The sequence below is a fragment of the Neoarius graeffei genome, chromosome 1, assembly GCF_027579695.1.
Source record: "Neoarius graeffei isolate fNeoGra1 chromosome 1, fNeoGra1.pri, whole genome shotgun sequence".
NCBI classification, from domain to species: Eukaryota; Metazoa; Chordata; class Actinopteri; order Siluriformes; family Ariidae; genus Neoarius; species Neoarius graeffei.
Genome location: NC_083569.1, coordinates 52,425,316 through 52,444,321, shown reverse-complemented (window position 1 = coordinate 52,444,321; position 19,006 = coordinate 52,425,316). Strand labels below are relative to the sequence as shown.

The 19,006-nt window shown below is 41.7% G+C and overlaps 1 protein-coding gene across 3 annotated transcripts in view; it reads right to left on the bottom strand.

Annotated features, from left to right (window-relative positions):
* The window catches only part of focad (focadhesin), a 195,467-nt gene that overhangs the window by 51,251 nt on the left and 125,210 nt on the right, over nucleotides 1-19,006 (bottom strand). For all 3 annotated transcript variants that reach the window (XR_009655645.1, XM_060934188.1, XM_060934197.1), the window contains exons 20-26: nucleotides 17,460-17,648; nucleotides 17,112-17,233; nucleotides 10,682-10,774; nucleotides 9,821-9,909; nucleotides 3,565-3,606; nucleotides 3,102-3,210; nucleotides 339-455 (exon numbers count right to left, since the gene is read on the bottom strand). Coding sequence is in view for 2 of the 3 variants with exons in the window: in XM_060934188.1 (XP_060790171.1) it covers nucleotides 339-455; nucleotides 3,102-3,210; nucleotides 3,565-3,606; nucleotides 9,821-9,909; nucleotides 10,682-10,774; nucleotides 17,112-17,233; nucleotides 17,460-17,648 (761 nt within the window). In the remaining variant the exon portion in view is untranslated. The remainder of the gene's footprint in view (nucleotides 1-338; nucleotides 456-3,101; nucleotides 3,211-3,564; nucleotides 3,607-9,820; nucleotides 9,910-10,681; nucleotides 10,775-17,111; nucleotides 17,234-17,459; nucleotides 17,649-19,006) is intronic.

Genomic DNA, 19,006 nt, shown 5'->3' with positions numbered 1-19,006 from the left:
ACTGAATGGGTGTTTCTGATTTGTCAGCTGTCTTTAACTGGGGCGGGAGGGCGGGACATGACTGAATGGGTGTTTCTGATTTGTCAGCTGTCGTCCTGACACCGCATGGCATGCCCCAAGCGTTTACAACAGAATTCCAGGTTCTCCGCTCCAAAATCGGCAGCTTCAAAACGATTGATTTTTTTTTTTCACCGACAACCAAAAAAAATTAACCGGTTGACGTTGATTCGGTCAACCACCGGTCAAACGGTCATCGGTTAACATCCCTACTTTGAAGCATGGCTCAACTACTGTAAATGATGAATGTATGGTATATGGAGACCTGGTGCAGTACTTACATGAACAAACCAGGGGAAAACTTGTCCTTTGTGGCGTCTGATGCTGCTCACGATGCTAAGAAGAGTATCAATCACCATAGACAGCCAGTGGGCAGTGGGTAGGATCTCTGGGCCAACCTTCAGGCACAAAACACACTCGTATCACTAGGTTATACCAAATGTACTCTCTTTATTGGTTAACTTACAGCCAGGCTTGTAGTACTCAAGTCCAGGACTCTGACTCGAGTCCAACTCGTGCCCTAATTTTAAGAATTCATGACTCGACTTGGACTTGAGCACTGATGACTTGGACTCGTGCATTAACTGCATTAGGACTCGTAAACTGGAGATGAGGACTCGAGTTTTTTCTTTATTTTTTGTAACACGGCATAATAATTTGGCATAAGATATTTATATCTACATTAATTTTTGTACTGCGCTTTGGTGTGTGCATCAGACAGACTCTCAGGCATGCTTCGGACAGCGCACACGCCAAGCGGATTCTCGTGTGTGTGCCGTAAACGACCCGCACAGGATTAAGGCGTAATCAGCGCGCCTATATTAAAAACTGTGAAAACGCACTTACTTTGCGAAGTATTGAGTTGCGCTGCTGACACATTACTGAGCCTTATTTCCTTGTTTGGTTTCCTGATTTCCTGTTTCTCGTCTTTGATTCTGCCGAGTCTATGATAGCCTGTTTGTGCCTCGCTCGACCTATTGCCTGTTTCACTGTTTAATGATTTTGCCTGCCGTTCTGGATTGTTTACCGTCTTCACTTGTATTAATAAACGCACCTTCTGCACTTACAGCCGTCTCCCAACCATCTCTAGCAGAACACTTCGCACTCCCCGATAAAGAGAATCACATTCACCTGTTCATACGTCATGTTCAGGAACAAACTAATGTTAATGGTGCTAAAACAGCCACCGTCACATGGTGTGGCTGGAGTCTTGTTCTTGGACTTGACTCGGATTAATAGTGGATTCGACTTGAAATTATTTTTAATGACTTGGACTTGACTCAGACTTGAACCCTGGGAACTCGAGACTGGACTCGGACTCGAGGTTTAGTGACTCGACTACAACACTGCTTACAGCCTTATAATCTAACTCAGGGGTCACCAAACTTTTTTCTCTGGGGGCCACATTGTCGTTCCTGACTGTGATGGGGGGCCGGGGTCGGGTCAGCTATATAACATAGAATTGTATGACCCAAACAAATATGACCACCAGCAGGCCTCATTGTGTAGTAGAGATTACTAGCCTGGCACAGCCATCCCCACTACTATATCCCCACTACTATATCCACACTTGATTCCTGCCACACATTTGTTTATCTTTACTAGTGGTTTGCAAAAGTAGTAATCGAGTCTTCACACTTTGTTTTAATATGAAATACCACAGAGATTCCATTTATTTATTTTCTAATAAAAATAACATCAAAGCTGTCAAGGTAAGAAACATCTGCCTAGTTGAGGTGATTGACACTGGCAAAGGTGAGTGGAAAATTATAAATTGTAGGTAGGCCTGTTGATATTATTAATAATTGTGTGCAGCACTTAATAAAGGTAAAATAAATAGGCCTATAAAATAAATACATTTTAAAAAAACAGTGAAATTATAATAATATGAGCAATAGATCACAGCAGTTGTGCTGTGTCCTGCACGTCATTGCTCTCATCCATGGCCAAAGCAAAAAACTCGAATTCTGACGCTTTCTCATTCAGCTGGTCATACACGTTGTCCCCCAAATCTTCGGTTCGCCTGGTCATAGTAGGTGCGGACAGACTCACCGCGTTGAGCGCATCCTTCTTGTTGGGACACGCCTCCTCGGCCACAGCAAGCATGCATACTTTAACAAAGTCCCCATCAGTAAACGGCTTTCCATGGGTAGCTAGTAGGTGAGCTACCTTATAGCGAGCTCGGACAGCAGCCTGGTTGATCTGGGTTTGGTGAAGGAATACATTCTGTTGTGCAGCCAGTCCGCATTTCATCCTCCGAATCCTGTCTTCTCTTGTTTGCCCTCGCAAACTAGCATACTCTTTGTGGTGGGTTTCGTAGTGACGACGCAGATTATATTCTTTGAAAACCGACACGCTTTCTTTACATACAAGATAAACTGCACGGTCCTTACACTGAACCAAAAAATAATCGGTGGTCCACTGTTCTTTAAAAACTCTGCACTCTGTCAGCTTTTTGCTGACCGCTAGCCATTTTGCTGTCCTGAACACTGACAGTTCTCTGCGCATGCGCTGCCTGTCACTGCTTGAGCGCGAGCATATGACAAAAATTCGGAAAATATGAATAGTTCATTTTATAACTAAATATCAATTTTAATTGATAAAATCAACAAAATACAAGACGTGTTATTTAAAAAAGTAATTTAAAAAAATAGGCCATGACCACTTTTGGGGATTGCCTCATAGGGCCAGTTCAAATGGTGGGGGGCAGAGGGGCTGGGGGGCTGGTCAAAGGGGGGTGGCGGGCCGGAGTCGGCCCGTGGGCCGTAGTTTGATGACCCCTGATCTAACTGATCATTTAAAAATAATTCTTGCTTACAGCTAAATTGGAAGAGAGTACATAGAATGAGGTTGGAATGAAATTTGTGTCCTGGATGGAATAAACCATACAGGGTTTATTCCCACCTCTTGCCAAGTTTTCCTGGAACAGGCTCTGGATCCATCACAACCACAAGCAGCAGCATAAAGTGCTTACTGAAGATGAATGAATGAATGAATGAATGAATGAATGGAGAGGCAGCGTGCACAGAGAACAGCTTCCTTACCTCGACTTCTCCATTGCTCTGGGCAGGAAGGCTGCTCTCATGGCGGCTCAGGGCAACGGCAAGACCACTTAGAGCAAGGATGCAGTTTCCCTGGACTACTGGACTGTCCCTGAAACACACACACACCGTTTGGTTAACTGTCCCTGACTCCCAGTCAGACAAACTATGATCTCGTAGATAATCAGTATGGATATATCCATTTGCCTTTGTTCTGCTACTGAGTCCTTCATGTAATTAATCTTTTAAAGCCAGAATGTGTTCGCTACTTATACAGAATGCATTTTTTTTATTTTATTTTGATGCCTCTGACAGGTTAAAGGGAATTCACTATTAAAATCCTTGCTGAGGCTAAAAGTTGGTTTCATTTATGCCCACGGTACCTTGGTACCCAGATGCAGGCCACTAATGAGGATCAGAGAGAGAGAGAAAAGGGGGAATGACAGCATTAGCCTCTGTTACTCACTTGGCTGCAGCCTTCACCACATCAGTCAGCTGGTCTCTGACCCTAAAGAGAGGGAGAGAACAAAGGACAGCTGATTTACTGCACAATGCAGACACAGGTCAAACTTTCATCCCTACAGGCAATGATTTAAGAGTCAAGGTAACACACCACTACACACTACTTCAACTACACCAGCAGCATGCCCCACCCCTCTTCTCTACCAATTCCCATTACTCCACAATCTAAGCCAGTCTTCATTGCGCACCTTTGTCTTTGAGATTTAGAATCACATTACCACGAAGCCAATCACAAATGGATTTTAGTAACTACACTGTATATGCACACCACAAAAAGTAGAGCAAAATATGATTGATAATATATTTGGTATACTACATGCGCAACAGACCAGCACTTGAAATTGAAATGGGGAAGCCATGGTCTAATAGTTAGAGAGGCATCTTTGGGACCAAAAGGTCACCAGTTCAATTCCCTGGCCCATCACGAATGGCTGAAGTGCCCTTGAGCAAGGCACCTAACCCCCAACTGCTCCGGGTATGTAGTACATCACTCTGGATAAGAGAGCGTCTGCTAAATGCCATCAATGTAATGTAACGTAATGAAATTCATCCACAAAAAAGCATGACTATGATAAATACTTACATGTAGGATACACTTTTTTTTTTTTTTAACCAGAAAATTTAGGCATCATTTTAATTATGATAAGTAGTGCCAAAAAAAGTACATCTTAAATGACAGATTTATTTGGGGCCTTTTCCCTCCACAACAAACAAGGGTCATTTAGCTGAAGGATTTATTAAACACATCCTTCAATGGATTTAAGTTAAACACTGGATCTGATTTTTTTCCTTTTCAAAGGAAATGTATTCAAACAGTGGAGGTCATTCTGATAGTCCCGTTAGCTCAAAGTGATAAAACAGAAATCATGGGCTATTTAAATAACATTGGCTGGTGTTGAGTGGGAAAGCAGATATATTCCATTCAGCTAGCATGATACTGAACGAGTCGACTCATTCAATATTATGCTAGCTGAATGGAATATGTCTGATATACCACGAAAAAAGGCCAGCCAATATTATTATCTCATCTCATCTCATTCTCATCTCATTATCTGTAGCCGCTTTATCCTGTTCTACAGGGTCGCAGGCAAGCTGGAGCCTATCCCAGCTGACTACGGGCGAAAGGCGGGGTACACCCTGGACAAGTCGCCAGGTCATCACAGGGCTGACACATAGACACAGACAACCATTCACACTCACATTCACACCTACGGTCAATTTAGAGTCACCAGTTAACCTAACCTGCATGTCTTTGGACTGTGGGGGAAACCAGAGCACCCGGAGGAAACCCACGCGGACACGGGGAGAACATGCAAACTCCGCACAGAAAGGCCCTCGCCGGCCACGAGGCTCGAACCCAGACCTTCTTGCTGTGAGGCGGCAGCACTAACCACTACACCACCGTGCCGCCCTTATTATTATTATTATTATTATTATACATACACATTCCTTTCGGGTGTTCAGCACATCTTTCTCAAAATTTTCTGTATTTAATGAAGCAAACCTGGCGGCCATGCTTGTCTACAAATGGTCACAGTCGCTCGCTAGCACGGAAGTTTTATGTCTCCGATGTGTGACGTCATGTTATCTTGACAACCATGCAATATCGTAAACCATATTCAACGCTTATTCTCCACTGGGTAGAGTGACGTAATACACGTAGGATAACTGATATGCTAACAATATAGCATGCTATCAGACCAAATGAATGAAACCCGCTAGAAGGGAACAGAATACATGTTCTTATTCTATCGAAAAAGTGTCCTGTATGTACAATCATGGGCGCCGCCGGGGGGGAAAGGTTAGAACAATTCTAGGGGCCCAGCACTGCCATGGGGTCCTTTAAGGGGCTGATAATATGCTTTTAATGATTTTAATAAGACTTTTGAAATAACAACAATGCAATATTCCATCTGGTAAAATGAGCTAATTGAACAAGGTTGTCTGTTTCTTGAGTTCTTCAACATATTGTCATTTAACCCTCCCCCTTTTGCGAAATGGTACGGTCCAGTTCTGGTAGAAGCGCGATGCGTTAAATCTGTGTGCTGATCAGTGCAACGCTACTTGCTGCTGTGTCGCGGTGCAGCAGCCAGCCAGCCAGCAGTGGAGTGCGTACAGTCTATGATCGCTAAATATGAAGAGTGGCTGTCAAAAACGTAAAGAAAGGCAGCTGAAAGCTGAGAGGGACCGGAGAGGCAGGCAACTGGTCACTCAGTTTTTCCCAAAGAAAGGTAGCTATCGCTCACGTGTGTTCAAAATATTAGCGAATGGCAAATGAACAGTATGAATGTGGTTGGATTAGCCTATCAAGAGAACACTTTTACAGTTTGTACAGTGACATTTTTTCCATTTTAATAACTGAACTGACTTGTGTGATAAACAAGATGAAATATTACGTTATGCTGGTGCTAATAACTAGTGCTAATAACCAGTTTCATAACTAATGGGGTGCCCTAAATATGCACAGATTCAGCCTCAGGGGGACCTCCGCCCTACCAAACCACTGAACCCCCCTTTGGAGAAGGAGGTAAGCAGCAATACAACCCATAAATGCTTTAGGATTAAAGTTTTTAATAAGCGAGCACCATATACAGTTTGCTAGATTAAAGTGTTGCTAATAACGGACACCAGTCAAGTGTTTGACATGGTTACGTGTGTGGAATGTTCACACGTTCTAAACCATTGGTTTCAAATTGAGGAGCTGGAGAAAGCGCAGCACACATAAAAGAGGGATAGAGGTTACAACATATGAAGAAATACGTGCGTAACTGATCAAACATATTGCCTTTTTGCAGAACAGTACACACAGCTTTCTACCCAACACATAACAATCCATGGGATTTCCATAGGTATTTTGATGCTGGGTAGAAAACTTTTTCTATGATTTATTAGCAGTCACATCACACATTTCACTACCAATTGTCCTAGCACAAGAAGGCATGTGGCAAAATCTTGAATTTTCATTTGTGATTGTAAATGCACCAGAATTAGTCACTGACCAGTTTTCATCTAGTCCCTGGTACGTTAATATATAAAATGTAATAAAGTCACAAACTCGAGGTCCATGGGCTATCAAAAGTCAAATAATGACAATAGTGCAATTGTGACAAGGGTGGGCAAAGTTGGGGGGCCCAAAATTCTAATCTTTCATGGGGCCCAAAATTTCTGGCGGCGCCCCTGTGTACAATAATTCGGTATAATGTTTGAACAGACTGCATGGCTGTAAGAACGGTGGAGATAAAAGCACAGAGAGGAAGAAAATAGTGTGCATTTGTAGGAGAGGCTTCTTTCGGCTTCATATTTGCTTTTTAAATGTGCGTGTGCAAAAGAAATCTCTGCTACAAATACGCATGACGTTTTCTTTCCTGTTCAGACAGGACTCACGAATCAAGGGAATGGAGATCTTAAATCGAGTGGCAATTCTGACTATAACAAGAAGACAGAGTCATCTATATCCCAACTATATACCAAGTTTCAAGATATTATTTGTCACATTTTTCAAGTTGTGCTGCAGGAAACCTCTTTACACTGACCTCAGCAGCCCATGGCATAAACCCACCAGACCCATACATATCAACCCCTACGGATTTCCCGTATTCCCTACGGATTTTGGCATTTTAAAAATGGTACGGGCATAGTGGTATTCAACTACGGATTTTTCTACATTTTCACCTTAAAATTATTTAGATTTATTACCATCAAAAAAATCGTCATGAAATACGAAAATGCATGGGAGCCGCCATTTTCCACATTTAGAATTACTCAACCGGTACTTCCGCTAGTACCAACAAGCCATTCCGAATGTCTGAGCATGCGCAATTGTGATTTTCCTGCACACCGAGCGGGAAATAACAGCACATGTAGCGTAACAATAGACAGGTCAAGAGGTCAAGATGTCGGCACCACCGAAGAAAAAACTCAAAACATCTAAAACTGGAGGTCGCTTTCTTCCCGAATGGACAGAAACATTGAATGGAATAATTATCGCTTCCAAAATGGGTGCTGAGTATGTCAACTGCACAATTTGTTGTAGAGATGTGAAAGTGTTTGCCTCTGGAATTTACGACGTGAGGGAACACATGAAATCTCAAATGCATGTGAAGAATGCAAACCAGAAAAAGAGACAGCCGTCAATTAATTTCTTCACGCAAAAGCAATCAGGAACATTGCTGAACAATGTGCCAAGTGAACCCCAAATTATTGAATTATGTGAGAAGAGACACTAAATTTTGTTGAACTGATATAGGGTTAAGAAAACACTGACTGTTGTTTAATTGAGTGTTAACAGTACATATGGATGTACAGAAATAAACCAGTGCATATATTAAGCCTAGGTCACAACCGGACGTACGATTTTTTGGCCATGCAATTTTTGGCGTTTCCCAAATCGCTGCGGTTTTTTTTGTTCTTGGAGAAAGACGCACGTTGGCCGCAAGTTTGTCTTGCAACCTGAAAAAAAACGTAAGCGCCCGTAGAGTTTGTTTGACATGACAAAGAACCTCTGTGGCCGGTCTGCGGCTCAAATATCAGCACGTCACACGCGCGCCCTCCGTGCGTTTCTTGCGTTTTTTGCACGTAGACCGGTCGTAGGAGCACGTACGGCTGGTTGTGACCGAGGCTTTAGGTAAGATCTGATACATTTTTATTATGCATGAAATATTACTATGGATTTGGTATGGAAATTATGGATTTCTTTACCAGGGAGTACAGGTGAGAGCCGTGAGGGGTTGACATGTATGCAGACCTTTGGGCCAGGTGAGCTAAAAATTAACATTTCTCACATTTCTTTGTATCAAAAGGCACATATACATTACTTAATCAACACATATACCAACTTTCAAGACCATACCACTCATAGTTTTCAAGTTCTGCTCCGGAAACAAAACCTACCCCTAAGGCTAACCTGAGACACTAAGTCTGAAATTGTTTCCATGGAAGCATGAAAAATCCTCAAATTGATTAGTATGAAAAGGCACATGTACATCACCTTGTTAACATGTATACCAAGTTTCAAATCCGTATCATGAATAGTTTTGGATATATGCTCCAGAAACGAACATCGCTCTTAGATACTAATGCCGCTTTTCCACTACCAACGCGGCTGAGTTGGGCTGAGCCATGCCGTGCTGAGTTGGGCTGAGTCGAGCTGAGTGGGGCTGTTGGAGTTGCATTTCGACTACAACCGCGCTGAACCGTGCTGGCTGGAAGTGGGTGGACACATTGGGTGGAGTTAGCGAAAGTGGGTGGACGTCACGTGATGTCGTTAGGCGGCGCAAACAGTGACCTTTTAAGCGGTAGTCTCACGACCCGGATAGTAAACAATAAACATGGAGGACATGGAGTCGTTAGTGTTGCTGGTCTTGGTGCTGTGGCTTGTTGTCACCAACAACGCCAACAGGTACTGGCAAGAGCGTATAGATGAGGCGAGGCGCATAAGGCTTCAGAAATTCTCGTAATTCGTTCTTCTTCTTCCGGATTTATGGTGTTTACAGATCCCAGCGTGCTCGCGGGGCGTGTGGGCATGTGAGGACACTCCTCCTCACCAATCAGTGCACAGGGGAGTGTCTCCTCACGCCCCTAGCCCCACTCGGCTCGGTTGGGCTCGCTTCAGCCCTACTCCAAAACCATGCGAGTTTTGGGTGCTGAGTCGGGCTGAAGCGAGCTGAGTCGTGCTGCTCTGAGGTAGCCGAAACGCGAGCCGTGTCGGGCTGAAGTGAGCTGAAAAAGGGTAGTGGAAAAGGGCCATTAGTCAAAATCCATTTTTTTATGTAAAAATTTTTAAAATATTAAAAAAAAAAAAAATCAAAAATAGCAAAAGGCACCAGTTCACATGTTGCTTGATGTGTACACAAAGTTTCATGAAGATATCTTCAGTAGTTTTAAAGGTATGGCCCGGAAACGAAAACATAACTGGATGGACGGACGGAACTCATTTCTATATCTCCTGCCAAACTTCGTTTGAGCAGGGGATAAAAAAGCTAGAAAGGATTAATATATTATTGCAGCAACAGTAGGTACAGCTCAATCATAGGAAGAATACTTAATGATACACGTTCCAGAAAACCAGCCTGCCCTGAATGTTTGCGATAAAGATCAGAAGGCTTAATGTTAAGCATAATGGATGGAAATGAATGAAGTTGGCATGGAGAAAGTAAGCCATTCATGCAATGTGTGTGCGTGTTGCACAATCACAGACTCACCAGAGCCAGGCGCAGTGCTGTTTATACTGCAGCTCGTCAGGACTCTCTTTCCCTTGCTTTTGCAGCATCTCCAGTTCGGCTTTACACCCCTAAGAGAGGGTCCGTCTTAGTAATCACAACAACAAACACTGAATCCTTTTGCAAACAATAAACTCATTAATTACCCTTGATGTAAGATGTTGACTATAAACTTAACATATGGAACAAGTGCTTCTCAAGCATCGCAGAGTGAGCCATTAGAAGCCCCCTCTCTTCATCTAGTGGGCACTGAATGAGCAGATGGGTGCACAATATTATGAGCTACAAACCTTATAGCTCAAGTAGAGCCCATAAAGCAGCAGATGGGTTTTTTAAAAAACGTGCACTTGTGTCTGCTTAAGAATCCTCAAGCAAGAGTGCTAATCTGAGATGCTTTGTAAATCCAGACCCTGGGGCTATTACTCTCATAATAATTCATACACTGGATTTAGAAATCTTCCTCGGCAGATTTGGCTGCTTTTGACGTATGAATTTAACCTTAACATCTGCAGTTCTAGTGTTTGACAGTGGCCTTTCGTGAAGAAGGAAAGCTTGACAATCGAGGATCTGTCGGCATTTCACTTACACGAAAACCCTTTCATGTCTGCACTGGTGCGCTGAAAGCTTTCCTCTTCCTGATGACACTGAGTGGTAATTAACTGCAACTGAATGTATACTCGGCTTTCAGCTGCATTTGTTTCTTTGATGTTGCAGTTGGCACGGTTCTGCGAGTGTGCTTAGGAAATGATTGATGAAGTACGAAGAGATCATTTCAAAGAGGTCCAAACACAACACAAACGTGTCATCTTACATATATACACACAGACACACACACACACACACCTGTAGAACAGCATGGTATGCCCGGCTCATAAAGCCACGCCATGCCTGAGGCAGGAGAATAGAGCGGTGCCACTCTGAAGGCTGGATATTCACCTGACAGAGACGGAAAGAGAGAAAGATGAGTGACACGAAGAGATATGGGGTGAAATTACATTTTTACATTATATTAGAGACCTCACATTCACCCGGTTGAATAGATATTTTTTAAACATTGCTGAAGTTACTGGCTGAGAACATTTACGAAGCCATTTCTTCACAGCGCAAGTGGAGTAAATGGAACCCAAAAAAAAAAAAAACCTCCACATCGAGTGAACAGTTCTGGGGGCAGAAACACCTTGCTTATGAGAGAGGTCCAAGTATAATATGCAGCCTGTTTTGCATTGACAGGAAGGCTACAGAAACTCAAACAACCACTCATTACAACCATGGTACGGTAAGCAGAAAAGCATCTCAGCAAACCCTGAGCTGGATAACCTATGACAGCAGAAGACCACATCAGGTTTCACTCCCGTCTGTCAAGAACTGGAATCTGAGGCTACAGTGGGCACAGGCATAACAACAGTGGAGAACATAGGGGACATTCCACCGAATGGGTGCCATTTGCTTGTTGTACCACTCCCAAATTAAACTTCATTTGTTACATCTTTTCAACACTGCTTATAATAACACACACATTTAACTATTCAAAATGTGCATTGGTCAACCTCAGGCTACGTTACAAGGTTTGGAAGTCAAAGATGGCTGCATTTTTTTCAGTCCTGTTACCAAAACTCTGAAAGTAACAGGACTGAGTTTTTAGCCTAGGATTAGCTAATACATGGAATTAAGCCACATGGCGTCATCACTAATAGCATGACCACACTTAGCACATTCTAGTGATTTACCAAAAATCTGTATTTTTAAAATAAACTAATATCATGTAAGAAATAATTTAAGTAACAGGACAGTATGTTGACATTGACCTTATCAAAGTTAAAAAATCATCAAATATACAGAAAAGTAAATGAGACAACTAACTTTTGGTCTTCAGAAGACACAACTGATGTAACTTCCTGTTGAGCATGTGATTTATGGAATGTTCCAAATTTGTCAGATGGGGTAACATGTTTGGGTAACAGGACTGAGTGAAAACCCAGGGACATGACTAAAATGTGTATTTTAACTAAGATATTGTGGATTTCTTATAAAAAAATATATTTAAACCATGGAGTCACACAACAGTGCAAAAGAAATTCTGTTTCTGAAGGATTTTAATCATAATATTTCATAGTTAAGTATAAAGTTAGAGTGTGGGGACAGGTAACACATGCTATTTTTCAGTGTTTTAGGTAGTTTTTATTAATCCCTACAATTATACATCTTAAATTTGAAATCAGACCAATGTGCAGGACATTCTGCGTAATAAGGAAATGTATTTTAAAGTACATTTTTATGTGCATTTATACATATAATTTTCTAGGGACGGAAATGGCACCGATTCGGTGGAATGGCTCATAGATTGACACACACACTCTTTCTTTTGCACTGGACTCATGTCATACATGGCACACAGCACACATATGTATATATTCTGTATATTTTTGTCCTTTTTTTCTCTATTGCCATAGCACTATATCCCCCCCACCCCCCAATCTGCACTATCATCATATACCGGATCACGCGTTGCACTGTTATTGTTACAGTTCCACTATACCTTCAACTACCTCACTTCATTGTCACTTTATATGGCTTTACACCACTAGTGGAGGTAGTGCTACTACCAATTCTTGTTGTTCGTTGCCGTCTTTTGTGAGCAATTATCCTTATTTAGCTCTGTCTTTATTATATTTTAGTCTATAAGATTATATTTTATTCTATCTGTCTTTATTCCATGATATTTTCTTCTTTTTTTTTTAAACTTAGCCTACATCTATCTGCAAGGAGTAGACGTAAAAAAAACTTGGTGAATTCAAGTACCTGGGGTCAACTGTGCAGGAAAATGGGGGCTGCGATAGTGAGGTGAGAAAGAGAGTGCAGGCAGGGTGGAGCAGTTGGAGAAGGATTTCGGGAGTCATTTGTGATAGGAAAGTCCCAGCAAAAGTGAAAGGTAAGCTGTATAAGACAGTAGTGAAACCAGCTGTGATGTCTGGATTGGAGACCGTACCCTTAACGAAGAGACAGGAGGCAAAGTTGGAGGTGGCGGAGTTGAGGATGTTAAGGTTTGTGATGGGAGTGATGAGGTTGGACAGGATAAGGAACGAGCAGATCAGAGGGACCGCGCATGTGGAGAGCTTGGGAATTAAGCTAAGAGAGATGAGACTGAGATGGTATGGGCACATCCTGAGAAGAGATGCAGAGCATGTGGGAAGGAGAATGTTGAGGATGGAGTGGCCAGGCAAATGAAAACAAGGAAGGCCAAAGAGGAGATCCATGGATGTGGTGAGAGAGGACATGAAAGTGGCAGGTGTGGTACAGAAGGATGCGGAAGACAGGGAGCAATGGAGACGAAAAATCCGCTGTGGCGACCCCTAATCGGGAGCAGCCAAAAGAAGAAGCAGCAGCCTACATCTATCTATATTTTAGTCTGTACTTGAGCTGCTACAACACCTGAATTTCCCCTCATGGGGATCAATAAAGGAATCAATCTCTCTCTCTCTCTCTGTGTCCCCCTCCAATACTGGGCAGATAAGGAAAAGACTATGGTAAGTGATGCTTTTCTGTTCACCAGGGTTGTAAAGAGTGGTTAATTGCATTACTTTAGATTTCCTCCAACTGGATAATTGCATGAACAAGCAGGGGTACAGGTCTTCCTATTAATATGGCCAGTTCTTGTAAATAGACTCTCCTGATTCTTTGTCCTCATTACATCACCATCACCACAGAAAAGACCAAAAAAACAAAATCAAACAAACAAAAAAGCCTAACACTGGGAACCCTCTAATGTAGATCTGGTCAGAATTTGACCACCGATCACAAATTTGACCTAATTCATGTTGCAATGTAACCATGAGAATGGGTATAACAGTTTGGCATGTGTGTTTTTAAGCTTTGTGATTTTCTTCGCCTTCATAATATCCATGGATATTGCTAAATATCCATCCATCCATCATCTATACTGCTTATCTGTCAGGGTCATGGGGGAAGCTGGAGCCAATCCCAGCGGACACTGGGCGAGAGGTGGGGTACACCCTGGGCAGATCGCCAATCCATCGCATGGCTAATACGGAGACGATAAACCATTCACACTCGCAAACCCAAACTTTACATCTACACAATCTAGTAGTGATCCTCTCTTAGTTCTGACAGTGACAGAGACAAACCGCTGGCAAAAGCAATAATGTGCCTATTTCACTATCAAATTTCAACCTGAACAGAAATGCAAAATTGAGTTTTTATTGGTTCGTTGCCAAGCCTAAGCTCCTTGAAGCAACAAGGAAAAATGGCTGCTGTCACAATTTAACTCAGCCTGAATTAAAGCCTATAAAAGGATCATTGTTTAATAAGGAATGAACATGATGGAATATGCTGTTATAGGAAGATGATCAACGACAGAGCAGTGAGGTGTTGCACAAAATGAGGCATGAGATACTGTTACCACCTTAAAGTTCATAAAGTTGATTCTGTTTACAGCACATTGCTGATGATTACATTTTAAATCAACACTACATAGTAACAGAATAATATTTATTATTCTATCCACATTCACTGGATACGAGCAATCACATGCTCTGATTGGCTACTCTACTACTAGAATATCAGCTCATATACCGTGAGTAAAGAAAAACAAATGGCGAAGCGCGTTGCTGAACCAACTGAGGATGAAATTAAAACTCTATTCGAAAACAAAACCCCCCAAAATTGTTAAAAGTATTTAAAAGAAACAGCCATCCATCCATTATCTGTAGCCACTTATCCTGTCCTACAGGGTTGCAGGCAAGCTGGAGCCTATCCCAGCTGACTATGGGTGAGAGGTGGGGTACACCCTGGACAAGTCACCAGGTCATCGCAGTAAAAGAAACAGAAATAGCTAAAAGAATATCGTAAACCCCCCCCCCCCCCAATAGCTCCTGTTCCACACTCCAGCCCAGTCAGTGGCAGTAATGCACCTTTAAGTTGGTTTGCCAACTGCCAAAAAAACCCTAAAGAAGAAGAAAACACCAAAAAATAAGAACAAAATATAGAATAAAAGTATTTGATCATAAGAAAATATCTTTTTTTTATTTTTCAAGAATTATTATAGCAGCATTTTTCACAAATTGCTCCGGTCATTTCGCCAGTTTGTTTACATTCTAAGCGGAAACTATTTTGTCGGACGTTTTGTATAAAGTTTTTATTTAGCGAATTTGCAAAAAATAAAAATAACAATGCTCTGTTTCTCAAAATCCAGTGAATGTGGATAAAATAAAATGGTTATTCCACTCAATCTCATTGTACATGGCTTATAGCCAACTTAACTACGCACCTCGCCAGCTTTCAGCTATGAAATTTACGACTTGATTTCATGAAATAACTGTTAAATATTATGTCTGTGAAAGAAGTTAGTTTCCATCATCACTGACATTATAGCAGTTATAAACAGCTGTTCCCTCACCAGTCTCTCTTTATCTCTCTCGTAATGTTAATAATACAAAACAAAACACACAGCTTATCATCAAGTCCTCGGTCCTGAAGTCTCTCCTGTGGCAGAAACATTTGATGACTGCTGGAAAGCACTGACACCGGAGACTCCATCAGAAACGTGAAATCGACATAGATTTACAGAAAGTCACCATATTAATGTGGAAATATGTTTGTTCGTTAAATAATGTGTTTTTAGATTGTGTGTCGTGTCTGCACACAAGGCCCTGTGAATGCGCTGTTGCAAGCACATAAATATAAACTTATCATTTGAATTAAGCCATGGCCTAAAGGTTAGAGAAACAGCTTTGGGACAAAAAGGTCGCAAAGTCAACTCCCTGGACCAGCAGGAATGTCTGACATGTCCTTGAGGAAGGCATCTAACCCCCAACTGCTGTGGGTATAGATAGTTTTCACGATGTCACAGAGTCGGGGATTCCCTAGTGGCGGCCATCTTGCGGGTCAAGCTTACCGTACGGGTCACTGAGCACACACTGTAACGCGCGAGTACAAAGTCTTCAAAAGAACCCAAGCAGGCTATGGTGCACACTTGTTGTATTCACGGATATCATAATAGGTCAGATGATGACGTCAAGCAGAGCTTTTATGGAATTCCCACTGTACGGGAGCACGAAGGCGAGCAAACAAAGAAACTCAGCATACAAAGGAGAAATCTATGGCTTGCGAGAATCAACCGCAAGGATTATCAGCCTTCCAAACACAGCAAAGTCTGCTCCGATCATTTGGTAAGTTGTTTAAATAAACAATCAATTGTGTTTAAGTTTGTTTTTGGAAACCAAAACATCATGTAAACAATCTCTGGAGAATGCCTAACTGGAACCGCTGAGTGTACGTTTACATTGTAATGCACACTTAATATCGCTCGTTTGTCACGTTTCTATTTGACACTTGTTGAGAGCTCTAAAATTCCAATGTTTACATACCTTGGCTGTAATTAGGACACGACTGTCACTTGGTTTTATATGGTGGACTTCGCGGACCCAGCCACAGACAAAATAATTGTATGACTCCAGCGACTTGTATGCTTTGAGGTCGTCAAGTGTGTAGGCGCTTTTACTATTCACGAAATAGTTCACAATATCAGGGTACGATATGGATGGCAGCCCTGCACAGTCACTTGAAAATGCATCCTTGTCCACTTCGTAGGGGTCAATTCCCCCAATCAAGGCCAGTTTGGCTGTATACCGTTGTCGTGAGATGTCGTCCAATGTATCCTTATACTTCCGTTTGCTTGATTTTGCTGACATTGATCTTTATTTTAGAAAACTGACTATATAACTTTATAAATTCGTCCGAGATAACGTAGCCGGTAATAGCGATGGTCCGCTTTGTTAGCCCTACAAGATGGCGGCTGGAGGGCGTTCCCCGGAATGTCGTGACGTCAGTGAAAACTATCTATTGTCAAGGTCCTGATGTGCGTCGCTCTGGATAAGAGTGTCTGCTAAATCTCTGTAATGTACGGAATTATAGCTGCCACTGTCAGAGCTGTACCATTACAGAAAATTAAAATCAACACTTTCTGGCCAACTAGATTTCAGAATTCAACAGAGCATAACAAACATGGGAGAATAATTTTCTATCATTTGATTTATGCAATTTAAATTAAAATAAGTCAGTGAAAGACACAATTATTGTATAATGGGACTAGAAAAAGTTATGTTACTTCAAATTATTCGGTCATCAGAAATGTTGGACGAGGAAACATGCTGTGATGTTCTTCACCTCCACCTCATCCATTATTTCCTGATGCTTGGGATGTCTGCTGTGTGTGTGTGGCGCTATCATTTATTTCATAAAGCAACAGGTGTTCTACCTCATGGATGAGGGTGGTTAACATCTGCTGGAAGGCCCGCCCTCTGCTGACCATGAAGCGGTTAATTGGTCGTCCATCTCTGTCAGTCTGGACAGGAAGGTCATAACAGAGCAGCAAACCAGCTGAAACGAACAAGTCATTACAACTCAGAGGTCTGCTGAAGCCTGCTGCTCTCATGATGTGGTCAATAAGCACAGCGCTTTTAAAGATTTCATGAACATGGTCTGTGCAAAGACTTTCTGCTAGTTATAAAATCAAAAAGGAACACATCAATGACTGTTACTAAGTATTTGATCAGTGTGAAGGGTTTATTTATATTATATGATATCCGAGTTCCAGCATCCATACCTGCGAGACCAGGTTTCAGACCTGGCTGCTTGTTCTTCTCATACGTTTTCAGCATGAAGGCAGGGACTCCAGCAACAGTTTTGCCTTGGTCAGAGCGCAGGTTCCCACCTCTCAGGGCTAAATGGTACACTCCACGGGGCATTTGGCTCATCTCTTGTCTTAATAGAGCTGTTAGGAAGGTCTCAAGTGCTGTTGATGTGGGAGTCATTGATCAGATTAAATTAAGATTCAGAAAAAATAGTGTTTAATTACAGATGATATGAGGACACAGTTGCAGAAAAAAGCAGGCCAAGTTAAAAATAATCCTCAAAAGCCAAATTAAATGTTCTTCATTCTTGTCTACTCAGTGCACTTTCGCATAACTCATGCTCTTTATGGACATGTTGAGATATTTCCCGTCTCACTGTTAAGAGATATTAACTTGTTCCAGCTTGTCTATGGTGTCAGACGCTGAACCCTAAACTCACAATAAGATGTTTAGGATTAAAGGAGGAAACAAAAAGCCTCTTATGGGGTGAATGAACACTTTATATGAGGGAATTACCCACTGACAAGGATAAAGTCATTGACCTCACTGACTTACAGCAAACAGTCTCTTCACAGTGACAGGAAACCGTGATGACCTTCTTCACTGGATTATGAAGACACTGCTGTGACACTGAACTGCACTTTTTTTTTAAATACTTGGTAAACATTACAAATAGTGGCAGAGGTTACTGGTTTAGTGGAAAATATACATATTTACTCAATCAAGAAATCAACTTTCTTCTCTGTAATTTCCAGCACTCAATCATTCCACAAATCTCAAGTTATCATGAAAGAAAATGACACTTAAATGGTCCTGCCATTCAGGATATCATCATTAACATGTCAACACAAGTGACATGTAGAGAGCACGTCTAAATGAGTCAGAAAAAAGGCCCGATTGTTTAGGACTTGCAGATGTTTTCAAGATCCTTATAGGAGTACACGGTGAATTCACGCACAGTGGGCCACATTTTGGTAGACGCTTAAATAAAGGTATTCAAGTAAATTTAGGATTTGGGGTTTTTTTTAATCGATTTTTATTCAAATGAATAATTTTTGACACTGCAAAGGCATATCCTATTTTTTGAAAACCGAAGATAAAACACACCGACAGACACCCACCACAGTTTTGGCAGAGCCTCCATTCCAAAGCATTGATGCATACTTCAATCCATGCTGAACAACTGAGGGTTAAGAGTCTTGCTCAGGGGCTCCAACACAGTCAGTCTCATAGTGTCCGGGTCACTAGAGCAGAACCTTAACCACCTTAACCATGGCTGAGTTAACCATTTAAACTGAAGGGATTTTCAGCTTGACCAGATTACTAGGTAGTTTTAAAAAAATGTAGTCAGTGTAGTTGTATGAATGCTACACATTTAACATGAATGCACAGGTTTGTTTACATTTTTTTGGAGAATGCAGAACCGCACTGCAACAATAGCAAGAAAAGAAACATTTGCTTTTTTTCTCAAATGAAACTACCAATTCCACTTCAAACCTTTTTCTCCTTCCACTGTTCT